Here is a 27128-nt window from a genome sequence, read left to right as displayed (position 1 = left end):
GAATGGCAAGTCGAGTAAAAGATCAGTTCCTGCACAGCGTACAGTGGAATCATCTGAAGTTTTGGAGAATGATTTAGGAAGTGCAGTGCAGAAAAGCCCAGGTCCCTCATTGATTAGATGTCATACAGCAAAATGGCTGGCTGATGAGACTGCTGAGAAACTGAAGGACGGTGCTTTTGGGGATTGTCTAACCATTGAAGTGAAGATAGCTGGTGTCAAGACTAAGTGCCTTTTAGATACAGGGTCCACCATATCTGAGTCGCACTTCAGACAGCACTTTGAGGGGCAAAAGCTGAAGTTATCCTCTGCTCGCTGGGTTAAGCTTACTGCGGTTAATGGACTGGATATTCCTGTCATGGGATGCTTGCAAGCTGATGTAGAATGTCTGGGAAAAGTACTTCCTGGGAAGTGTATATTCATTCTGACCGACACAAGTCATGGCGTAGAAGAAATGAAAGGGGTGTCGGGGATCATAGGATGAATGTGCTCAAGGAAGTTCAGTCCCTGTTCATCTCAGCAGAGGGGATGGAAAAAGCCGACAAGTATGGTCAGCGAGCTGAAGCTCAGGTTCGGAGAGTGCTTGCTAGAGTTGAAAAGGAAATGGGACATTCAGGACCTGACGGAAGGATTGGTTATGTAAAGATCGCTGGAAGACAGGCTGTCACTATGAGAAGGTACTGGAAGGTCGTTGTGGAGTGTCACTTAAAGTAAAAAGCCATGTACTTGTAGAGCCTGCAGCTAAGGCAAGTTTACCAAAAGGACATCTGGTAGCTCATGTTCTTGCTAAAGCTGAAGGTGGAAGAGTCCCTGTGCGTATGCTGAACTTGAGTGAAAAGACTGTTAGACTCGTACCCCGAACTAGAGTTGCTACAGTTTACCAGCCAAAGGAAATGATCACAAAGGATGTGCTCGAGTTTGAGGAAGATGATGGTGTACTTCATGTCAAGGAGTTGATGCAAGACAAGGTTCAAGTTGAAAACAACTTACTTGCACAACTACTGCTACCTGTGGAAGTGAACTCCGAAGGACTCACACAGGCACAATGTGAGAGAATCATAGGGTTGTTATCGAAGCACAGAGATGTTGTCTCCAAGGACGACCACGATTATGGTTATACCCTGGCTGTGGTGCATGATATTCCTACCGGTGAAGTGCCACCGATAAAGCAGCGACATCGTAGAATACCACCGCAGATATTTCAAGAGGTCAAGAGACATGTTCAGGACCTGGTATCCCAGGGAATCCTCAAGGAGAGCAGTAGCCCCTGGGCATCACCGGCAGTTATAGTTATGAAGAAAGATGGTAGTGTACGTTTCTGCTGTGATTACCGAAAGCTGAATCAAGTGACATGTAAGGACGCATATCCGCTTCCACGGGTGGAAGAGTCCTTGGATGCTTTGGGTAATGCCAAGCTGTTCTCTACACTAGACCTGACAGCTGGATACTTTCAGGTAGCAGTGAGTGGAATGGATCGGGAGAAGACAGCTGTTACCACTCCGTTTGGGCTGTTTGAGTGGACCAGGATGCCATTCGGATTGTGCAATGCCCCTGCCACTTTTCAGCGCCTTATGGGTGTGGTGCTTGGTGACTTGATCTTTGACGTTCTTCTGGTTTATCTGGATGATATTATTATATTCTCCAAAGATTTCGAGAGTCACTGTGAGAGGTTGGAACTTGTTTTCAGCCGGCTGAAACAGCATGGTCTGAAGTTAAAGCAAAGCAAATGTTTTCTCCTAAGGCATGAAGTGAAGTTTTTAGGGCATCGGGTTTCCTCTGAAGGAATACAAGTGGATAACGAGAAAGTTAAAGCATTAGACACATGGCCAGTTCCCAAGAGAGCAAAAGACGTGAGACAAGTACTTGGTTTTATGATCTACTACAGGAGATTTGTACCCAGGTTCGCTCAGATTGCCAAGCCACTACATGCGTTGGTAGGTGGAGGAAAGAAAAGCAGGACCTCAGTAACTTTCGCCTGGAGTCAAGAATGCCAGACCGCATTAGATGAGTTGAAGAAGAGTTTAATGTCACCTCCAATACTTGCATTTCCTGACTTCAGTGTGCCGTTTATACTTACCACGGATGGAAGTTATCATGGATTAGGGGCCGTGCTTAGCCAGAAGCAAGGAGGAATTGAACGTGTCATAGCATATGCAATTAGAGGTTTGAGAGGATCCGAGAAAAATGACAAAAACTACAGTGCATTTAACCTGGAGTTGCTTGCATTAAAGTGGGCAGTCACAAAGAAATTCAAGGAGTACCTTATGTACACAAAATTCACAGTGATAACTGACCATAACCCGCTATGTTACCTCAACTCAGCTAATCTTGGAGCAGTCGAGCAACGCTGGGTAGCGCAAATGGCTGAGTACAACTTTGAGGTATGTTACAAACCTGGCCGGTACAACATGCAGATGCCGATGCCTTGTCAAGAATCCCCTTTAAAGAGGAACCAGAGAGGAACGATGATGGGAAGGATTTCATCCGGCTTGGAACCGACGAAGTGAGAGCATGTTTGTGGCCGAACAAGAGTGTTGACCCAGAAAAATCTGAAGGTGAAGCTGCGGTGCATGCATCGATAAGAGGAAGAATCAATGGTTATAGCTGGAGCGAGATTGCTTAGCAACAGAGGAAGGACCCTGTAATCAGTCCCATTTACAAAGCTGTATCTGAAAACAAAAGACCAGGCAAAAAGGCTCAAAGTTGTATGGCTCCAAAGGTGAAGAAGCTTACTAAGGAATTTGATCATCTTAAATTGCATCAAGGAGTACTGTTCAGACGAATCTTTGATCCTAGGGATGGAGAGGAGGTATGGCAAATGGCTGTCCCTGAACTTCTGCAGCATGAAGTGTATGAGGGCCAACATGAACACGGAGGACATTTCGGAGAGAGAAGTACATTGACACTAATGAGACGAAGTTACTATTGGCCTACCATGTCCAAGGATATTTCAAGCAGGATAAGGCTGTGTAAAAGATGTGCTCTGGCCAAAGATGTGTTTCCCAGAATTCGAGCTCCTATGACATGTAGTAATGTCTCAGCCCCATTGGAGGTTCTAGCCATGGACTATACACAGCTTGAGCAGTCCTCTGGAGGGTATGAGAATGTGCTTGTTCTCACTGATATGTTTACCAGATTCACAATGGCTGTTCCTACCAAGAACCAGACAGCAAGCACAATGGCGAAAGCTTTGTTTAAGCATTGCTTTGTTTATTACGGTTGTCCAGCTCGATTGCATTCAGACCAATGCAGGTGTTTTGAAGCAAATGTGATCAAGGAGCTTTGTAAGATCTATAGTATAGGGAAAAGCCACACAAGCCCATACCATCCACAGGGAAACTCTCAATGTGAGAGATTCAACCGTACCATGCATGACTTGTTAAGAACCTTGCCACCAGAGAAAAAAAGAGATTGGAAGACTCACCTTCCAGAGCTGGTAATGGCTTACAACAGTCATGTCCATTCATCCACTGGTTATTCCCCATTTTATCTAATGTTCGGGAGGGATGCACGTTTACCAATGGATGTTCTTGGGGAAAAGGAATTAGAAGAGGATGATGTTGACAACCTAGATGATTGGGTGAAAGGTCATCATGCAAGACTGAAAAAAGCTGTGGAGGTTGCAAACACAGTGTCTCAAGAGGCTTCCAAAAGAAGAAAGAGGGCATACGACCGCAAGTCGTTTGGAGCTCTTGTGAGGCCTGGAGATCGAGTGCTACTGCGCAATCACAAACACAGGGGTAGAAATAAAATTCAAGATAAGTGGGAACATGTACCGTACATTGTGGTAAAACAAAACCACTCGGACATACCTGTCTTTACTATCAAACCTGAAAAAGGAGGGTCCACGAAGGTAGTACACAGAGATCAGTTGCGACATTGTACATTTCTGTCACCTGCAATACAGCGTACACCTAGATGTAGGGTGAGTGATAAGACAGAATCAGACGCAGACATGTCAGACATGGTTTGCTTTCCAGAAACTTCACTACACTCTACTTACCATACACACACAAGGGTGAGTCAAGGGGAGTTAGAGGAAGTGGGACAAGATGGTAACAGTGAGGATCAGGATGTAGTAGCAGAATCAGAATTGAGTATACAAAATGACTCCGATGATGCTGATGTTTCTGAAACTGAAAGAGAGAGTGTTCCTGAGATTAGATGTTCTCAGAGACAAAATAAGGGTACCTTGCCTGTTGTGAAATAAGAGTGTGAAAGGTTCTATAACTTTGAGGTATTGAGATATGGTATTATACGTGCATATGTGTATAATGTGACGTTTTCTAACATGTTGTTTTTGTTTTGTGTTTCAGAGATGAACCTGCTGGAGATGTCTATGGCGTGGCAGGGTTTAGCAGGGGGAAATGTAACGGTATATATATATATATATATATATATATATATATATATATATATATATATATATATATATATGTGTGTGTGAATAAATATTATGCGCATTCTTAGGAGAGCCGAAGAGAGATGAAGGAGAGTGCGGTGTGTGTGAGTGTTGTAGGCAGAAGTTAGTGTCGTGTCGTGTTTGAAAAGCTCGTTCGATAAGGTTACTTCAACGGAAGATTATCGAGGCTTAATTCAGACAAAAGACGACAGCACTAAGTGTTTTTTTTAAATCGTGACCCGCGTTTCGCAGTTGTTTAAAGTTTTGGGATAATTTTCCAGTGGATTGCATTAGCTGCTGGAGCTAAGTGACAGTGATATACTGTGAATGCCATGAGAACTGTGAGTGCATATAAAGTAAAGTTTGCTTTGTTAGTGACAATTGAAGAGTTTTTGCGGTGTTTTGTACTTTATACGTTTTTGACTGAGAAGCAACAAGAAGAAATAACTGCTGAGAATTATCACATGTATTTGAGTTTTCCACATGTCATCGCACGTGAGATTGAAACTGCTGCGTGACGCAGTTGCGGCAGAGACATCATTTTGAGGAGATTCAAGTTTTCAGACTATATATGTTTTTTTATTTTATTTTTATTATTATTTTTCCCTGCCATCCAAACGACATCTCCAGTTTCATTCATCTCCTTGGTGGTGAGGTTCCAGTTTGATTTCATTTTAATATATATTTCATTTTTGGACATTTCTTTGAAGTTGAGTGAACTTTAAAGTTAGCCTCTTCCCCAATGCTATTTCAAGTTTATTTCAACGCATGCTACGTCAAGACAACTCATCACTACTCATCGTTCTGCAGACTGGCATTTTTTCCAATTTATTCATTTTTGATTATTGAACTGATAAAAAGTGAACTGTGAGAGTTCAAGTGAACTACAGAAGGTAAAGTGAACTGTGAGTGAACATTTAACAGAACATTTCATCCAAGTGCTCATTTTGAAGTGAGATTTCATTGTGTATGTTTTTTTCAAATGTGATGTGTTTGTAAGTGATCATTTGAACAGTGAGGATTTATCCTAGGTTGTGTTTACATTGAGAATCCATACAAGTGTTTTTTCATTTTTGAGGTAACATTTAGGATTTGTTATTTTGTTAGTGAAACGTTTATAACTTTTACATTGAAGGTGAAGACTGTGTTCTATTGGGTTTAAAAGAAAACACAAAGACTGTAATTTAATTTTTATTCGTTTTTTTTATTTAATTGATTATTCAAACTAGAATAATACTTGATTTAAGAAAATAGAATATTTAAAGGAAAATAAATATTGTTATAATTTTGTACTTATCTACAGTGTATCTTTTGTTGAGAGCTGTCAGGGAGTAGGAGACATATCCAGCTGCAGACCCGCAGCACCACCAGTTTCAGAACCCCAGTTTCAGAACCCCAGCGCCAGAACCTGAAGTGAGGGGCGGAGTTATTGACAATGAGACAAGCATGGCGGAGAGCATGGTGAGTTGTGTAACGTTTTTGACATCATGTTGTGAAAAATTATCGCATATATTAAGTTCAGCGTTTATCTGCTAAATATTTAATTTTGTGCATAACTTTATCATCTTAATGAAGCTTGAATATGTTGTCATACTTTACTGTATTAAAAAAAAATTCTACGGATGGTTCGATACATTTTTGCGTGTTGTAAATGAGCCTTGCGGTGACGTTTTGAAGACATCTTGTGAAGGTGTTAAAGTGTTTGTTCCACGTTCCTCTGTTATATGCATTGTTTGTGAGTTAATGTTACCTTATAGTTGAGGTTTTTTTTACGTTGAGATTATTGTGTGGTGCTTTCATCTCTTGTAGAGACATTTCGAATGAATGAAGACCACAAGGAAAAGGCCCACAACAATCTCCTGGAACAGTCAGAAGCTTCCAGAGAGCCCTTTCTATTTCATTTTGTGTTCAGGGATGACATGGAGTTATTTTAGCAAGAATGTAATGACAAAATGGGCCTGAGAGTGAATTCCTCATTTGATACATTTTAAGTTTAATTTATACAGGATTGTCATGATAAAATGGGCCTAGGGGTGAATTGGTCATTTGTTGTATATATTTTTATTGTTTCTTTTAAAATGATGCTGAATTTTCTCTCTTTTTTAGTTTTTTGACATGTTTTATTTTACATAAAGAAAAATGCATGCTGCACATGTTCTTTTGAAATAAAGTATATTTTATATAAAATGCCCATAAGTTTCAAGCATTATTTTTCACCATCATGATCAGGAAGTAACTCTCATAATACAATGAAACGGATAACTATATACAATTATATTACACAAGATCAATGTTTTAAAATGCTTATTGTACTGTACCTTAATGTATCATTATAACATACGTATAAAGTATGATGTTTCGTTTGTAATAAAAGCAAAGTATTCTCCAAAACGTTAAGTGGCGCTACTCGGTTTCGAACGTAAGCTCCGCCCCTCACTTCAGGTTCTGGCGCTGGGGTTCTGAAACTGGTGGTGTAGCCTACTCTCCAAAACGTTAGGTGGCGCTACTCGGTTTAGAACGTAAGCTCCGCCCCTCACTTCAGGTTCTGGCGCTGGGGTTCTGAAACTGGTGGTGCTGCGGGTCTGCAGCTGGATACTATTGGGGAGTAGGGGCGTCTCACCTACTTTATTAGACTCGGGGAGGGAGGAGTATATTAGACTGTGTCTCACATATACGTTTACACCTCAGGAAGCCACTGTATGACATTACACTACCCGAAGCCTACCCTTTCAGGTCTGTAGTGTCACTTCACAATAAGATAGGAAACAACATACATACCTGTGTGTGTAAAGAGACCAAAAGCACTGGGAGCGGGGACTAAGATCCTTTCGTTACTCAGTCTTCCAGGGCAGCACTAACTAATTCCCCTACAAGGCGGGACTAAATACCCCCGCTACAAAAGTATTTACTGGACTGTGATTTATATGAACAGAACAAATACAATATACCTTTTTTGACTCTCAGAGAAACAAGCACTGATATTGAAGTCTGTCTGTCTTTAGTGATGTTGTCCTAATTTTCAGTGCTGTTCCATTTTTCATTCTTTATGACTTATTTATTGTTTTATTCGTATTACTTTGGTTACAAATGATATTGTGCATAAAGTATAATCAAAACTTTAGTCTTGGCATGGCATTAAAGAATGTACTAAATTGGTTAATGTAACGTTACTGTTAAAACAGAAACACCCTTGCAAAGTCACCGTAATCTTGTTTTACTAGTTCCAATTGCTGGTAAATCAAATTTGTAAAGATTGTGTTGATCATTGTGTGCTTGCTCACATGAGGTTAAAGGCATTATTTGTTTGCAACATTGAAACTATGTACAGAAGTTTGAAAAATAAAAGTGATTTGATTTGATTAGATATTTTAGGACTGTCTGAAAACCAAAAATAGATGTTAATTGGGTACGTATATTTGCAATTTGTGTTTTATGGTTTCATTACTGCAAACAAAGTTAAAATAGCCTTATAGTCTGTAACAATTCATTTGTGTGTGTTTGTATGGGAAGGGTATCTTCATAATTGTGATTCAGTTGTTCAACCTGTGGTCATTCCCTCTGCATTCATCTATTCAATCACAGAATGAAGAATGTATTTTTGAGTGACAGGTGTACAAGGAAGCAAATTGTTCAAATAACCAAATTCATGTAATATACTAAACTGGTTTAAGGTATTGTTAAGAGATTACTCATGATTCCAGTAAGAGTCCGCCCATATGTGTTAATAAAGGCACTAATAAGAGTCTGAGGATGCAGTTCAGCATCTCTGTATTCTGGTTAAACTGCTGAAGAGAGAATCTGCCTGAGTTTGCTCTGCAGCAGCATTTAATCTCAGGTAATGTTACATCCATTTATTTTATCCATCTGGGCTGTACTCACTCTTTACTTTATGGATATGAATTTTTTTGTATAACAAATTAATTATGAATTGAACATTTTTTAAAAGTTGTTTATATATAAATATATATGTGTGTGTGTGTGTGTGTGTGTGTGTGTGTGTGTGTGTGTGTGTGTTGTGTGTGTGTACAGGACGTGGCGTTCGTAACAATGAGGTTTCTAATCTCGCTGTGTGTGTCACTTCTGCTGATTAATTGTAAGTGTTTTGAACATCTTTAAATACACACCTGTGATCAATATCTGTCACATATACATTACAATGATGCAGGATTCAAATAAATGAACTGATTATCCTCACCCAAATATTAAATGATTATGCTTATATTCTGTTTAACAGGTGAACTGATCAATGGACAAACATCTGGTAATCATTCCTCCACTTTATATTCAATTATAATCCTTTATTTCTTCACCCTTTGATGCATTTTTTTAAAACTCGTCTAGGGCCTCGTTTCCCAAAAGCATCATAAATTAAGTAGTAGTGCCTACTTGAAAATGCTCTCAGATTTACTCGTGCTCAGGGGGTGGGGCGTTTTGCATCGCGCATCGAGGCAGCGTTTTGTGGTCCGTTCTGCGGTCCGCGGCGGCACATTTTTGTATTTCCCTGGTGGCCGACGCACTTTGGGGCCAATCCGGGGCGGAAATACCCGGTATGCCAGATTGCCAATCCAGCCCTGGCACTAAATCACAATTTACGCACTATTCAATATGAGGGATGCACCAATTAACTTAACGTATAAACTAAATATTTACAGAAGCCTTTGGAGTACTTTTAAGCAGCTCTTCAGCATGAATCCGATATAAAAGTGCCGTTTTCAGAGTGTGTCGACTTGCCCGGTGTCAAGTTTCAACACATTAAAAAAATATATAGGATATTAAAATGAATACATTTACATTTTTCCAGCCTTTTGTATTAGTATTTATTTATCACCGCTTAATTATTTTAAATACATTTCCTATGTATTTTTATCTACACTGGGCAAATATAGGCTACTATTTATCAAATCTATTTTTAATAGGTTACGTAGCCTATTATATTTTGATGGGGATATCATTTATTACAGCTGACAATTACGTGAGCAAACAATGTTTGAACGTCAACCGTGACTAGATGAAATTGAAGTTCATGGCTTCTTAACACTTCAGTTTACACATTTGAAGGCTGTTTATTGGATAATACAGGTAAACGTCAAATTTTGGGACTACGCATGAATTTACGAAGAGTTTACGACCTACTAGTTTAGTCTTACCTTATAAGAACAGGTGGAGCAACCAAATTAAGCACTGACGTAGATACAAATTAACAAGTAGTTAGTGTGAACTTTACGTCCTGACTTACCCTACCCTGGGGCTGTTTGCACCAGCTATGCGTACGTTACAACACAATTTGCGCTCTACTAAATATTTGAGTGTTGCACCATTAGGCTAATTTAGGACGTAACCCAACGTATAAACACAATATTTACGGAGGCCTCCGAACACGAGTAGCCTAAAGGATGGAATAAAAAAGCAACGAGCTCTTGTTTTGATTGACAGGCTCCAATCATTTCAACATGTTTATGATGAGGTTGGCATCTATACTCGTTTACATTTACGGGACAAACATTATAATGTTTTACATAAATGTAAACAATGTACTTCTTCAGCATGAACCCGATTTAAAGGCGCACTTTCCTGTGTACAGTGTCATGTTTCAACATATACGATATAAACTATAGACTTTACAACTTACCAATGAGGCGATGTCTTGATTATTTCTCTTGTGATTTTGTATTTGATTGAGATTTTTCTTACATTCCGAATGTAGATTAGCCTCATTCAGACATCGCCTGTCAATCAACTTGAGAAAGCGCATGTATATTAGCTATATAAGCCGGGAAAATATATATAATATTATTTTATATTATATAATTTTTATATTATATAATTAATATTTTTTTAAATAGTACCTGCTGTGTAGTTTACAATATTGCAGCATTGAGAGTTATTAATTTTTAGACTGAATGTCTATATTTTGATTTTGATTAGTGTTATTATTTAAGATAAACTTTGAAATAAACGTGACATTAAAATGTATGTATTTTTCCACAAATGCAATTAAGTCTTGTGTTAGAAAGATAAAATCTAAATGAAATAAACTTACATCTTAAATGCCATATATTGTTTAAAGAAATGGATAAATAATAATTTTTCTACATGTATATTAAATATTTGTCCATATTCTTGATTTACCATTATAATGTCGTTTAATAGTTTCAACCAATAGTCCAAAAGCATGATTCCTCCAGGAAAATTACCTTTTTTTCTGGTCACAAAGTGTATCAAGATTGGAAAAACATTCATTTTTATTCATTATAGTTGGAACAAAATTATTTGTTTGAAAATAAATAATAACGGAGGTTTATTATTATTACTATTATATATATATATTATTATATATATTTTTAAAGGTGAAACTCGGGGTAAAAAGCCCCCAGGGGCATATAGTGATATTGTGTAGAATTCCAATAGGGACAATAATTATAGTGCAAATACTTATTATTTGTCAACTTAGGCAAATAATTTTTGATACAGTAACATTTATTTTAAAGTTAGCCTACTAATTAAGGTAATGCTTATTCAAATACCTAGGCCTACTTTAGAAAATGTTAACCATTTCCTGTTAATTTAAGTGACTTTTGGCATTTAATAACATCACAGTTATTCTATAAACAAGTGAATCTCCGATGTGATCGTTTAATGAGCCCACTTTTATTTGTATTTGTTCCATAATAAATCTATTCGGCCAACTTACAAAAGCAGCGCAAATGCGCCATCTAGTGGCAACTGTTGTGCGCACTCTACAGAACTGTGCACGAGACATAAGAGTTACACACATGCCAGAAACAGTAACTGTGTGTGACAGAAGAGTGTTTCCGATGCAGTCGTGTTTAGTAAGAACACATACACCCATGTCCAACCTTGCATCCTGATCACCATTATAAGATGAGCTTCAACTAATTAGTCAATTTCAGTTCCTGAACTCACTCATCTTCATCCATCATCATTGTAGTCTAATGTATGTCTGTGTTGTTCAACTAAGAACTGTCAGTAAAGTCTTTTGAACTAATTCCCGCCTCTGCTTGAGTTCTGACTGATACCCAAAGGTGAGAACTATATGTACTTCCTTTCACACAGGTTTATCATTTCACTTATTTGGCAGTTAAAAAAAAAAAAAAAAAAAACATTTGAAAATGACAAATAATGGGCTATTTTGGCTCAAAATAAATGTGATAATTTTCATTAGATGTATCTGAATTGAAGGTAAATGGAATTGGAAAATATGCTTTATACATTTACTTAAAATTCCCTTATTTGGACAGTAAAACTCTTGGAAGTTGAAGTGCACAATAATTGCTGTTATCTCAATCAATCACCTCAGGCCTTCTCTGAAATCGCCTATGGACCCCCTAAAACCCCCTAAAACCCCATCGCGGCACCCCTGTTGGTTCCTGGACCCCAGTTTGAAAACACTAGAGAAATGTGCTGGTCTCGCTAAATAGAGGGAAGCATAATGCTTAATGTAATGACCTTGAGTTCACTTGCTAAAAACACAGAATGTGTGAAATGGATCAAACAAAAACTGGACCAGAACATACAAGATATGGAATAGATTGACAAACAAGCTGCCAATATTTTATTAGATTTTTTTAATCGACGGTGCCGGAACATTTATGTGAATATTGTGAATATTTCTTTAATATGCATGTAAACTCGATCCAAAATGAACACTTGTCACACGGCAAGTAGGATAAATATAATAGCTCCTGGTGTAAAAATGTAATGGAAATATTCACCAGGTTTTGGAAACATTATTAGCAACTGCATCATTACATGCTTTTCATTAAACAGTGAAAAACAATCAGATGATTCAGATGCTGCTTAATAAAGTGACATGCACAATACAAATCAAACTGCCAACATCTGCTGCTACTCACAAATCTACTGAATAAACATGTTTTACTTCAGATGTTCATCTATGATGCCTAAATGTTATTTGTTTTTCATGAGATACATTTGAAATGTTCACATTAAGCCATAAAAAGAATATGTGAGGAACAAAATCTGCTGTCATTGAGCTCAGACACCGTTATCAATTTAAAGAGACAGTACCGATTAAGAGTGTGTTCTGAGCAAGCGTGTCACGCAAGCCCTCAAAAGTGAAGCCAAAACGTCTCGATCGCCCCCCGGTGGCTGGTCCTAGTATAGGTCATAAACCCCGCCTCCCCATGTTATTCAACGGGACGTGAGACCAACTAAACAATTAAATTACACTTCACATATCTTTTTTCCAAAGATAGTTTCTGTCATTTACTGTAGTTTCTATCTCATAAAAAAAAGATGTGTACCAAAGGCTAAATATAATTTATATATATATATATACACACACACACACTCAAATATAGAATTATTGTTTGTACATAAATCTAATTTATAATGTTTATTCATCTTCAACAACAAAAACAAAACTGGTATGTTTCAGTGGGCTGTTATAGATTTATGTGGCAACTTCTCTGGAGAAAATGTTGGATTAAATGGGTTATTAAAGCAAATCTGTTTGGATGTTGAAGTTTTGCATGTTTTAATTATTCATTTATCTGCTTAATATTAACATATTTTGGGGCATGCTAGTTCAAAGGTCACTGATAAGAATTAGACAAAAATGCAAAATTATTTTGCTTTTTTGTTTTGTTTTAAATATCTCAGCGCTGAAGGTTCATACAGGTTCCAAAACTCTGAAGCTTAAAAAGCACATAAAGCAGCATAAAAGTAACACACGACTCCAGTGGTTAAATACATGTATTCAGAATGACAATCAGTAGATGATTTTGGGTGAATTATTCCTGAATTCAGATTTGTTTTATTAAGTGAAGAGTAGTGATTGATTTTCTCTTTTTTATATTATTGTTTAATTAATAATCAGTAATTAGCAATACTCTATATATTCACAATTCACTAATATAAAGTCCGGTCCGGTCAGCAAACTAAAAAGAGTTCAACACCGCTGTTGTGATCAATCCAAACTCCAAATCTCTTTTATACATTTGCTCATTTGCTACTTTAAATGTGCTTTTGGTTTGCCAGTGAATGAGAATGTATCATATTTTCTTCTTTTTTTATATTATTCTCTCAGTGTCAACTTCCAGCTCTGACCCATGCAATGATTATAATATTCTTGATGACTATTGGAGAGACATGCGCCAAAATATTTACCAATACTATGGACTATATAATGACACCCATGTTGAATGGAGTGGTTGGTATCGGATGTTTTTGAATGGAGAAAGTGCTCAAATGTCGGAGTGGTGTGTGAATTATGTGGGATGTGGTGGTTATACTGGACTGTATCTAAATGGTTCTCATCCACGACTTGAGGATGGAGTGGTGACCCGTGAAGTCCTGGGGACTAATAATTATTGGGGGTATTACTCGAACCAGTGTGGCAACTACAGATCCAACTCCATCCAAGTCAAAGCCTGTCCGGGAGATTATTATGTCTATAAACTCGTCAAGCCAGATGTGTCACTCAACATGCCCACATACTGTGCAGGTGCGGTTCAAACTCTTGTGCTCTTTTATTACTCTGAGATTTTTCAGTGATGACAACATGATTAAAAACAAAAGGCCAATATCACAAGTAAATGCTCCATTTAAAGATAATGCTCTTTTTTATTTATTTGTTTGACAAAATTATTTGCATAATGTAACTAAGCATTTGTTGAGCAATTACAACAGAATTGTTCAAAATCATGAAACTCCATCATTATGCATTTTGAATAGGCCTATGATTCTCTAGATTGCCTTGCATGTAAATAATGTGTTTTAACAGTACTTGTACCAATGACTCTCTTGTCCATGACAGTTGCTTTCAAAAGCATCAGCAATGATCCATGTTACAACTATGAGTCTCTGGACCGTCCCTGGAGAGCCAATAATGAAAGTGGATTGTACATTGGTGATGAATCTTTCTCCTGGAATGGCTGGTATCGGCTTTTCTACAATGGAATGAACATCCAGATGCCAGAGAGCTGTGTTAAGTCATATTTGGCCTGTAATTCATACATGAGTCTGTGGCTCAATGGTCCTCACCCTCAGATAGAGGATGGAGTTGTGACCAGAGAGGTCTGTGGGGAAACTTATTGGACTGAATGCTGTAATTACAAGTCAGAACCAATCAGAGTGAAAGCCTGTCCAGACAATTACTACGTATATGAACTTGTGAAACCACAAAACTGGAATGCGGGATACTGCACAGGTACAGAGTCTTACCTCCACTTTTTCACAAGTAAAGTTTAGCAGCTTTTCACAATTATTTTAGTCACATCTGAAAAATCCCCCTTTTTTAGATGTCAGCACTATATCACAGACGGTTTCCTCTACAAGTCCAGCTCTCATTACTGGATCCAGCATCACCTTGGGTAGGTTAATTGCAATTTTTGTTTTCAAAGGAATTATTTTAGTCTTACTGTACTCAATAGTCCTGCTATGAAATTGCATCTGTTGTTTTGGTCTCATCACAGTTGACCCGTGCTATAACTACAACAATCTTGATAACTACTGGAGAGACACACACAATAACTGGTATATGTATGGATATATATCTGGAAATGACGACACTCGTGTAGAATGGGATGGATGGTATCGACTCTTCATTAATGGATCGAGTGCTCAGATGCCTGAGTGGTGTGTGAGTTATATGTCATGTGGAGGTTATAGTGCTCTGTGGCTTGGTGACTCTCATCCTCAGATAGAAGATGGAGTTGTTACTCGGGAAATCTACGGCTCAGTTAATGACCAGTGTAATCAATACAGATCCAAACCCATCCAAGTCAAAGCTTGTCCTGGAAATTATTATGTCTACAAATTTACCAGACCAAAACTATCAATCCCAGTTCCTGTATATTGTGCAGGTACAGTCATTCTGTTTGATATTTTTACGTGTTTATCATGAAATTTCTTTTATATAACAACCATATTTGCAGACCTGCTAAAGATGTATGTATTATTATCTTATACAAAATTAATATGCAATATATACTATGCACTGTTCCTATAGTTTCATACACCACGCCAAGTGTTGACCCCTGCTACAACTATACCAGTCTGGATGAGTCTTGGAGAGCCACTGACAATCCTTACTATAATAACTACAACTACTACTACTACACCATGTGTGATTATAATGTCAACTGGAATGGCTGGTACAGGCTCTTCTACAGTGGTCAGAGTATCCGGATGCCAGAGTCATGTGTTAATTATGGCATGTGTGGCACTCAATACCCGCTGTGGCTCAATGGCTCACATCCACAGCTGGAAGATGGAGTGGTCAGCCGCCAAGTCTGTGGTTCCGATGGGAGTAACTGCTGTGGTTACAGATCTCATCCCATACAAGTCAAAGCCTGTCCAGGAGATTATTATGTTTATGAGTTTGTCCGGCCGATATACTGCTCAGCTTACTGTGCAGGTACATTTACTCATATGCACTTTATTCATTAAGCTTGTTGGGTTTCAATTGAAAATAACTGACATTAATATAAAATATTCCTGATACAGATGTCACAAGTCTCAACAGCTCATCACATTCTACAACAACAGAAACAATCCTTCCAGTAGGATCCACTCCTGTGCCCATCACAACCACTGGTAAAGTATCATATTACTTCATTTATGAGCAACACATGCATTTTGTTTGAGATGTGATGTCTTTACTTTTTTGTTTATCCCACTATAACATGAGTGTAGCAATTTCAATGCAAAATGAATTTGTTAAAAAAACCAAAAAAAAAAAACACACATTATAAAACATTTTAGACTGCCCAACTAAACCCATTACCAGCCAAACAGCAAAGGACACTGCATCTACCTGCACCCCTACAGTTAATTTGGGATGGACTTTAAAGACACTTGATCAATAACATTACAGTTCTGTTAATAACATAGTAATAAACATTGTCTTTACCAAATAATTACATCACTTAATCTACTCCATTGATTTGTATTACACATGGTTAACTTGTCACAATTTAGCAGGAAATGGGACCTAAACGCAAGGAATGCAAAAAGTAAACCAAAAACTCTCACAAGGGAGGAAAACCAGTAAAACTAGAATAAAAAAACAGGCACAAAATATACAACCAATCAAAGAACCGACATAGATCAACTGACTCAACATGGCATACAAAACGATCTGACAAACACAAGAGGAAAGGGAGCACAATACACTGTATACAGACTGAACACATGAGGAACAGGTGCACACAATCAACATAATTAGGACTAGATTAGGGGTGAGGCCAGATGAAGGAAGTTGTGGATTTTGGAGGACAGCAAGAGGCATGTACCATGAATAAACTCTGGGTATTAGGATTGGTTTCAGGTTGACAAATTTAAAAGCAATCCAGTCGGGCTTAATTGCTGCCATGATGCAGCTCATCAACTTTCTCTGTCAACTCAGATTTTAATATTAGATTGAGCTCGTGCAAATGAATGAGTGACGTAGTGGGCATCGGCAGCGCACAACCAATCGTGTGGGAGCACGAGATTCACTTCTCTCGATTTACCTCTCTGCTGAAGGTTAATGATTATGAAAATAATCATTTAAATTCATTTAAACTGTGCACAAGACATTGTTTTAAAAATATAAAATGCATTTACACTGCTCAAGAGTTCAGCATGAAATCAGGAAGACTTAAAACACATAATTTACAGAGGACAAGTGACAACTGTACAATTATGAAGCAATTAAAGACATTTACACAACAAGAAGAAACAGCGGCTGCTACAAGAGCTCAAGAGGACTGCTGCAAACTAACTCTTAATATGATAAAAAATAATATATATATATGTATAAAATAGCTGTTAAGTCAATGCATAAGTGAGTTCATATAGACCCACAAGAAGAACACACAAGCTTAAATTTATTTAAAACATAAAAGTATTTATATTTATTTTAATTAAAAACTTTATATATCAGTCAAAAACATTACAAATAAGTATAGGCGTCTATTGATTACAAAACGAATAGAGACTATAAAAATGAATATTCACCTTAAGTTTATTCTTTTTCAAAATCCACCAGTTAATGTATCAAAAAGTGTTTTTGGACAATAGAATAAACTACTTTGTAAATATATATGGTATAACAGGAAACCTAGAATTAGTCTTAAAATTCTGTAGTTGTAAAAAAGGCCTTGGAGGACTAGAAATCCCAAATTTAATAAATGATTATAAAGCTGCCAAAATTCAACCTACTGATTTGGATGAACAAAGAATCTAAAGTGAAATAAAGGAAGATGGACATTTCTCAAATGGGGGAAACTATTAGTATCCCGGTTCCTACCCAAAAAAAAAAGCAACACATTTAAATCAATAGATAATATTTGTATTAATCGTATTTTTAGATTTTGGTTAGAAAAAGAAAATCCTGATTTCATGCCAAATAGATTAGAGAATACATTTCAGTTTTGGGCGGATAGAGGTCTGAAAATATATCACCAAATGTTCACTGATTAAGAAATGACACCTTTTCAAACCTATCAAAAAAGCAAGAACTTCCTAATTCACGTGATTTTCATTTATTTCCATGTACGAAGATATTCTTTAACAGAAGCTAAAGTAAAATAAATAAAAAAGGAAATGTATCTGTTAATACATTATATAATTGATACATACATTAGAACTAATCCAATAAAAATGTTAGGAACTGTAAAGCGTGCACTTGAAAGAGATATACAGGACACAAGATATATCATACGTTCTGTTACAAAGAGGGAAGTCACAGGAGCAGGATCTAAAAGCAGCTTAAAAAGTATTTAATAACTTAAAGTACAGAATAACACAGGAACAAAGGAAACATATACAATGAGAACTGGATTACACAGGTTGTCAAAACACACATAACAACTGACAAGGAATGGGCAGACAACAGGGAATTATGGGAAATGTAGTCCGGGAGGAATAGATGACAGAGGCAAAACACAGAATCATGACACATTCCATTCTACTCAATCCAGTGTTTGGAGGGAATATATTGAAAACTACAACTGAGATTTTTTATAACAACTATTATTCAAAGTAAATAAAATTGCTGGTAAAAGAGGATTGTTGGAGAAATTGTGGAGAAAAAAAGGCTCATTCTCATTACTACATGAGTGCTCTATTGGAATGAAGTGATTAGAAAGGCTAATTTAATATTTACTGCACAATAGAAATGCATCCAGAAAAACTTTATTTTGGGTAAAATGACTTTATTGTCCTTAAGAAATAAAACTGAACAAAATATATTTAGAATAATCAGAATAGCAGCTTTGAAACAGATTAACAAAAAATTGCCATGCAGAATTAAGACATTTATGTTCTTTTTATAAAATATGTATGTTGTGTACTGCTTGTATTGTTTATTGTTTATATTATTATAATTTAAATAAAATACTGAATGTTCATCTCAAGTCCATGAAAGAAAGAATGGGTTTGGGTGGCATTCAGATCTTTCCATTGCAATCTTGAGCTTTTACAATTTTAAAAACTATAATTTTTTGCAGGTATCATAGTAATCCATGTTACTGGCTGTTTTATAGATTGCCAAACATGTTATATTTATATTTTCAAAGATATTTTTACTATGTCTAAAGAGGGTAAATGAAAAGTAATTTTCATTTCACGGTAAACAATGTATCATGAAGAGTCGATTTTGTAAAGTGTCCTTTAATAGACATGATGTAGTGACTTTGAGTTTGAAAATAACTATTTAATAGATCAAAAAAATATGTTTCTAAAAAGAATACATTAATAACATATCTAATTCAGAAACATCTATTTTTCTAATGTTTCCATAACAGAGGCTATCCCTGTTGACCCTTGCTCCAACTACACTGTACTGGATGATTCTTGGAGATCCACCAACAATCAATATAATCAATATTCCTCTCAGATAATGTGTGACACTTGGGGTCAGCTGGAGCGGCTGGTACCGTCTCTTCATTGAGGGTCAGAGCGTTCAGATGCCAGACACATGTGTTGGTCAGTATAGCTGTGGCACTACTGCCCCACTGTGGCTAAACGGTCAACACCCAAGTGTTGAGGATGGAGAGGTCACCCGGTCTGTGTGCGGTCACTGGAACAATGACTGCTGCTATTTCCAATCCAATCCCATTAAAGTCAAAGCCTGCCCGGGAAATTATTATGTCTATGAGTTTGTGGCACCAACTGTCTGTCATTTAGCATACTGTGCAGGTATATACATTTACATGTGCTCTTTGTACGTATATGTAAGTGATAATTGCATATTTGGTGATTCATTTTCATACTTTATTTTCTTTTAGATGCTAGCAACATTACCCAGACTACTGTGAGACCAGAGACATCCACAACCCCAGAAACTACAACCATGCAGATTATGACTGGTAATGTAATGTGCTGTGTACTCGATTGTGTTCCAGTCTGGAGGAGTATTGTTTGAATGTGCAGATCAGATATTTGTTGTGTTTGTAACTGTATGTAAAGAGCTCACTCATATATATATGTGCTAAAGTAAAGGTTTATTACTCTTCAATACTATGTATTAATTATTTCAGGCAATGGCTTCAATATCCCAGGCACATTTTATCCATTTGAAACTGGATTTGTAATATTTATTTTCACAAATTCCTCTCGATATAAAAGTTTCCAGAGTCACATTTCAGCACTGTCACATGGACAGCGACTCTCTTAAGTCACACTTAAAGCAGGCCTCACTTGTTCATGTTAAGTGCAGTTTAGGGAAACGCCTACAAACTCTCATAGCGAAATCTTAAAAATGCATACAACTTTTTTACATTTGGGTAATTCCTATGATATGTACCACTGCACTCCTATGAATTCGTAGGACTTTCACCGCAAACAATGACGTCGCTGGACGTCGTTTCCATCTAATACTCGACAATGACTTGCTTCTGTCACACACAGCAGCTTCCTATCATGTTTACACACTCTACTAATCAGTTAGGTTTAGAGAAGGTTTGTGTAAGGGCATATGTGAACTTTTCAATGCAATGTGCAACACATAGACCTCCTAGCACTCTTATTATTGCCTCATAGGACGAATCGCTTCGGTTGTAAAATTCCTCATTTGGATACATGCGTCTATTAAATGAATAAATATACATGTCAAATGTAAAAGATCTCATGTCATCTGATTTTTAGCATGTTAAGATACAAATAAAAATAATCTCGTTTAAAGGAATAACCCACTTTGTTAAGCATTAAATATAATTAACTTCACATTATACTTTTGACTTTTTAAAAGACAAAATGCTCTATCATGTGGTTACTGGGTTTAATGTATTTATTTACTGTGTATCTTACATTGAATCATGACACAGTTGCCTGTAAATAAAGTATTGTGTGTATATATATATATATATATATACACACGATTAACGGATTGGATAAAAAGCAGTGTTATTTAATGACATCAACGAGCTCTTGTTTTGATTGACAGGCTCCAATCATTTCAACATGTTTATGATGAGGTTGGCATCTATACTCGTTTACATTTACGGGACAAACATTATAATGTTTTACATAAATGTAAACAATGTACTTCTTCAGCATGAACCCGATTTAAAGGCGCACTTTCCTGTGTACAGTGTCATGTTTCAACATATACGATATAAACTATAGACTTTACAACTTACCAATGAGGCGATGTCTTGATTATTTCTCTTGTGATTTTGAATTTGATTGAGATTTTTATTTTTTAATAATGTAGATTACAGCAGCAAAACGAAATTGTCTGGGGAAATGTATCGCTGTAAATATAGGCTACTCATTTAATTGGGAAAATAAAATAAATAGAAACATTACTACAGTAACTATACATTACATTTCTTTATTTCAATTAAACGTTTTTACATGGATGGAGAAATAATCCCATGACCAGCAATATTTAATTCCACCAGGTCACTCTGAAAAATGATGTTTGTGTTAAAGCTCCATTAAAACAAGCAATCGTTATAATGTTATAATAGGCCACACATATAAATTAGGTGGCAAAATATTACATGAATATATATATATATATATAAAACACGTATGGCTGCATTTACGCTGCAAATCATTCCGATTAAATGGTTTAAATTGTTGACATCATAAAACTCCAGAATAACGTTATCACATATAAACAAATGTCTGTTTCAGGAGATTTTAATGTCAGAAATACAAGGATAATCGGATCAGAGAATATTTCATAGAACAGATCAGCGGTCAAGGGATGTAGAACGGAAGTCCCGCCTTACAGTTAAAAGAGCCAAAAGAGCCTCATTCAGACATCGCCTGTCAATCAACTTGAGAAAGCGCATATATATTAGCTATATAATCCGGAAACAAAAAAACAAACAAAAAAAAAAATAAAGAATATAAATATATATATATATATATATATATATATATATATATATATATATATATATATATATATATATATATATATATATATATATAATATATTTTAATATCATTGCTTAATTAATAATCAGTAATTAGCAATAGGCCTACTGTATATATTCACAATTCACTAATATAAAGTCCGGTCCAATCAGCAAACTTAAGATCTCAACACCGCTGTTGTGATCAATTCAAACTCCAAATCTCTTTTATACATTTGCGCATTTACTACTTTATATGTCCTTTTAGTTTTGCCAGTGAATGAGTATGTATCATATTTTAATCTTTTTTTATGTTATTCTCTCATAAGTGAGTTCATATAGACCCACAAGAAGAACACACAAGCTTAAATTTATTTAAAACATAAAAGCTTTTATATTTCTTTGAAATAATAATTTTATATATCAGTCAAAAGCATTACAAATATATAGGCATCTATTGATTACAAAACGAATAGAGACTATAAAAATGAATATTCACCTTAAGTTTATTTTACTTTTTCAAAATCCACCAGTTAATGTATCAAAAAGTGTTTTTGGACAATAGAATAAACTACTTTATAAATATATATGGTATAACAGGAAACCTAGAATTAGTCTTAAAATTCTGTAGTTGTAAAAAAAGCTTGGAGGACTAGAAATCCCAAATTTAATAAATGATTATAAAGCTGCCAAAATTCAACCTATACTGATTTGGATGAACGAAGAATCTAAAGTGAAACTAGATAAAAAAGTTTGAGTACAAACTTAAGGTTGGCTTGAGAAAGCCTAGCCTGATAATTTGAAGTAGTTGTAAATCTTGATGTTTGAAGGTTTTTAGTTAGAATTAGTTATGTTACAGTAGTTTTATAAGTTAAAAGTTTAAAGAAAATAAGACCATTCAGATTCAGTCTATCAGATAGATAGATAGATAGATAGATAGATAGATAGATAGATATGGACCCTCAGATATATACCATAGTGATACTTATCAAGTCTCCTTGCCATCCTGATTGAAATAAATCAACCCAGAAGTCTCTACGATTTTCTGGTGCAGAGATATGTGATTTGTTACTCGGTTGCTAGGGTAAGCCCATCTGGTTGCTAGGAAGTTACCATAGTGATACTTATCAAGTCTCCTTGCCATCCTGATTGAAATAAATCAACCCAGAAGTCTCTACGATTTTCTGATGCAGAGATATGTGATTTGTTACTCGGTTGCTAGGGTAACCCCATCTGGTTGCTAGGCAGTTACCATAGTGATACTTATCAAGTCTCCTTGCCATCCTGATTGAAATAAATCAACCCAGAAGTCTCTACGATTTTCTGGTGCAGAGATATGTGATTTGTTACTCGGTTGTTAGGGTAACCCCATCTGGTTGCTAGGCAGTTACCATAGTGATACTTACTTACAAAAAAAAAAGTCTAAAAAGTTTCAGATCAGATATTTGTTGTGTCTGTGACTGTATGTAAAGAACTCATTCATATATATATGTTAAAGTGAAGGTTTATTACTATTCAATACTATGTATTAATTATTCCAGGCAATGGAAGCAATATCCCAGGCACATTTTATCCATTTGGATCTGGAGACACAGTGAATGCACGCAGTGATGATGGAAGTTCATCAGTGATTTACCTCCTGCAACCGTTTATATATTTTGGACAAACATACAACCGAACTTATGTAAGTAATAGTGTCAATCACTCAACTTTCAAAATTATCATTCAAAACTATCATTATTCTCATAATAAAACAATGGTATTTATAGCAAGCTGTAAAGTTGGCATACATTTGAAAATGGGTCTGGTGAAATGGATGGCTCTTTTATCACATCGCTGCCTTTGTCATGTTTTTGTAAAGAATTCTGTGCATGATAATAAATCCACATTTATTTCAGGTCAACAACAATGGACACTTGACTTTTGATAATGCATGGTCCAGCAACTCTCCGTACCAGTTCCCTGCTTATAGTGGGAGAGACCTCATTGCTCCATTCTGGACAGATCTTGACAACAGTGTGAATGGGTTTGTCTCATATAATCAGTACACCTCTGACAGTGTCCTTACACAGGCCACACAAGATATAAACCAATACTTCCCTCACCTGAGCTTCTCTGCTTCATGGGTCTTTGTTGCAACATGGGACAGAGTTGCATACTTCCCAACTTCAGGAACAGTAAGATTGTCCTTGTCCTCCTTTTAATTGTCCTCCTTCAAATAACAATTGAATTTTGCTCCATATAATTGTATATTTTATGTATTATTATTATTATTATTTTTCACAGGAAACATCTTTCCAAGTGGTTTTGATTTCAAATGGCCATCTCACATTTGTTTTAATGAACTATGGCACAATTGCTCCAACACAACGATATATACAGGTATGCACAACATGACAAATTAATGAAGTATTACATTATCAATGAAACTGACTAAATAGACATGTGATATTTTTATCGTTAGGCTGGTTATGACACTACCGACTCAAGTCACCATTTCTCAATAACCGGATCACTCCTGAGTGACATCACAAGCCTATCAAACAGCAGCAATGTTGATGTGCCAGGCAGATGGGCCTTCAGGACAGATCATGGATCACGGGGTTGTCAGTTTAATGGTAATGTTATTTCCAGTTGCCTGCCTTACTGTAAACCATAGAAAGCAGTTATACTATGAATGGTTAGGTGAACGTTACGTAAAGACTTCTAGAAATGTAAAAGAAATTACTGTATTTTATTTATTGTTACTGAACTATTCCTTATTGAATTGTTCTACACTGTATTTTCCACAGTCAATTCGAGATGCACTTTAAAGACACTTAACCATTCATCTTACAGTTCAGTCAAAATCCTTTAGTTTTAAACATTGTCCACCAACATCTATTCAGTTTACTCAATTAATACATGATTTGTATCACTCATAGATAACTAATATTGGCATTACATTCATGCTGTATAGCCAGAGAGAACTGGCTCCTCCAGCTGAGCAGGGTTTCTCCCAAATTGATTTTTTTCTCTATTAACTGACATCTTCTGAAGTTTTTGTTCCTTGCCACAGACCTGCTTACTGTGGGCCTAAAGTCCTGCTCAGTGAGGACTTGAAGACATTACAGACATGATCATTTTCTGGTACAGAATAGTTTTCTGTGAAGCTGCTTTGAAATTAATATTAAAAGTGCTATCCAAATAATAATAATAATAATATAATAATATAATAATATATATATATTAGAAAGAGAGAGAGAGCGAGAGAGAGAGAGAGAGAGAGAGAGAGAGAGAGAGAGAGAGAGAGAGAGAGAGAGAGAGAGAGAGAGAGATGCAATCGGCAATCATCTGGGATCAAGCACGTATTGCCAGGACATGGCCAAAATAATTCAATTGGACACAATAGGTCCGGTGGTTGCTGGTTGACAACAGAATGGCAATAGAAGATGATGATGATGAAGAAGAAGAATAGATTTTGGATTGTTGGACAAGAGCACATTGAAAGAGCAAAAAGTTGATTCAAAGGGGATTTTTTATCATTTTTAGTCTTGACGGTCTATCTAGTGGACAAAATCGGTAAAACATCCTTGATTTTCCATTCATAAATGATATTTTGGATTGTTGGACAATTATATCAGGAAAAACTGTACATGATGAAAAACTTGAACAGATTTCATAGGGCTCTTCATTTGTTGGATAGCTGTTGCTATTTTTAAGAACAATAACTCAATGTCAGAGGATTTAATAGAATTTCTTAACTTGCTTCTCCATCTAGTGGACAAAATCAGTAGTACACCCTTCTTCTTTCAAATACAGTTTAAATAAATAATATTGTATTTGCTTTTGGCAAGAGGAAATTGAAGAAACTTAGCACATTTCCTCAGACTATCCTGGTGTCCATATTATTTAAGTTTTGTCATGTTTGGATCTTGTGCACACAAACAAAGGCATAGCAGTAGTTACTGTTCAAACCCAAAGAATTCATTGGCTTATATCTTCGAAACAATTTGAAAAATCCATTATTATTATTATTTACATTTTTTTTGCCAGGATGGTCCCTAGATAATACATGAACGATATATATATATATATATATATATATATATATATATATATATATATATATATATATATATATATATATATATATATGATATGGCGAGAATATATACTGTCGATGAATAGAGATTTTGGTATATCGTGTATATTGCGATATTTAATTGACTATGTGCACAACACGTGCATATCTAATAGTAGCCATGCTTTACTTGATGCTGAAACCGGGCTTGAGCAGCAAATAAGTTACAGCCAGTAATATTTACGTATTGGTTTAGTGCCAGATTCACTAAAAAAATCATGCAGATCAGGAAGAGGCGCAAACGAGCCAACAAACTCGTAGCTGGTTCTATGCAAATCTGAATTTGAGGGCCGATTGTGAGCACTCTATAGTGGAGGATTCAGCAGTCCACTATGACACACTCTACCGGGACAGCGTCACTGTAATCCAGACACTTGAATCGTCTCTTAACATGCCGAGGTTCGCTTGACTACACTGTACATCTGTACTACTCATATCAGCAATGATGAATTATTGAATAGAAAATTCAAAAAAATGAATAGGAGCTTGTTATTAAAACAGATGTGACATCTGTGTTGTAGGTTCACAAAAGCCGACACAACTTAGAAAAAAGTATTCTGCAAACTGTCGTGCAATGATAATCACTTTAGGTAAAACAAGCAATCTGTTTTACCATCTCAAAATGAAGCACACTAAAGAACATTTGTGCTCTCAATAATTACATTTTTACTTTTCTTTTTTTGTTGTTGTTGCTTTTGCTTTGAAAAGATCTTGATTTTCTTGAGGAAATGTTATAATAATATTGGTCAACAACCTAGACCGAAATGTGGCAAACGTGAAATTGAGTTTTATGGTAAGGTTGATTTAAAACCAAGTGTTTTAAAACTTTGACTGTTTATCAATTTGCCCTCCGAAAGAGTGGGTGGATTTAGAACCATTCTGCCAAGTTTGGTGTCTCTTCGACCCTTGGACCCCTAAAAAAAAGAAAAAATGTTTAATTTTCGTGTTTGTATCAATAACACCTAAACATTTCATGTAGATTTACCAGTGCAACTAGGAGACTCTTTCTGGCGTGATGCCACCTGTCAGGAGAAATGCACCTGTACCAGAAATGGCCTCCAGTGCAGCCTGCAGCCCTGCACTTATTCCCAAGCCTGTCGTTCAGCTGCTTTCCAATACTCTTGTCAGAACATTCAACGCCAAACCTGCACCATCTCCGGTGATCCACACTACTACACGTTTGACAATCAGATTTTTCACTTTCAAGGAACTTGCACCTATGTTCTGTCTGAGGTTAGTTTATAGAAATTGTTCTAATGGTATACTA

At 36.2% G+C, this 27128-nt stretch overlaps 1 protein-coding gene across 1 annotated transcript in view; it reads left to right on the top strand.

Moving 5' to 3' along the window:
- Positions 1–8160: 8160 nt before the first annotated feature.
- LOC127626544 (alpha-tectorin-like) overlaps positions 8161–27128 on the top strand; it is a 33710-nt gene continuing 14742 nt past the window's right edge. Inside the window, 17 exon segments of the mRNA XM_052102421.1 lie at positions 8161–8234; positions 8429–8492; positions 8634–8660; positions 13470–13886; positions 14199–14591; positions 14683–14754; positions 14857–15246; positions 15393–15800; positions 15890–15979; positions 19174–19280; positions 19282–19567; positions 19657–19737; positions 23280–23422; positions 23637–23915; positions 24025–24120; positions 24203–24356; positions 26841–27094. Of these exon segments, the coding sequence (XP_051958381.1) occupies positions 8447–8492; positions 8634–8660; positions 13470–13886; positions 14199–14591; positions 14683–14754; positions 14857–15246; positions 15393–15800; positions 15890–15979; positions 19174–19280; positions 19282–19567; positions 19657–19737; positions 23280–23422; positions 23637–23915; positions 24025–24120; positions 24203–24356; positions 26841–27094 (3243 nt within the window). The 5' untranslated portion in view covers positions 8161–8234; positions 8429–8446.

Source organism: Xyrauchen texanus, chromosome 33 (genome assembly GCF_025860055.1).
Source record: "Xyrauchen texanus isolate HMW12.3.18 chromosome 33, RBS_HiC_50CHRs, whole genome shotgun sequence".
In the NCBI taxonomy this organism is placed as follows: Eukaryota; Metazoa; Chordata; class Actinopteri; order Cypriniformes; family Catostomidae; genus Xyrauchen; species Xyrauchen texanus.
The sequence above is the reverse complement of the archived record's forward strand: the minus strand, read 5'-3'. Positions and strand labels throughout refer to the sequence as shown.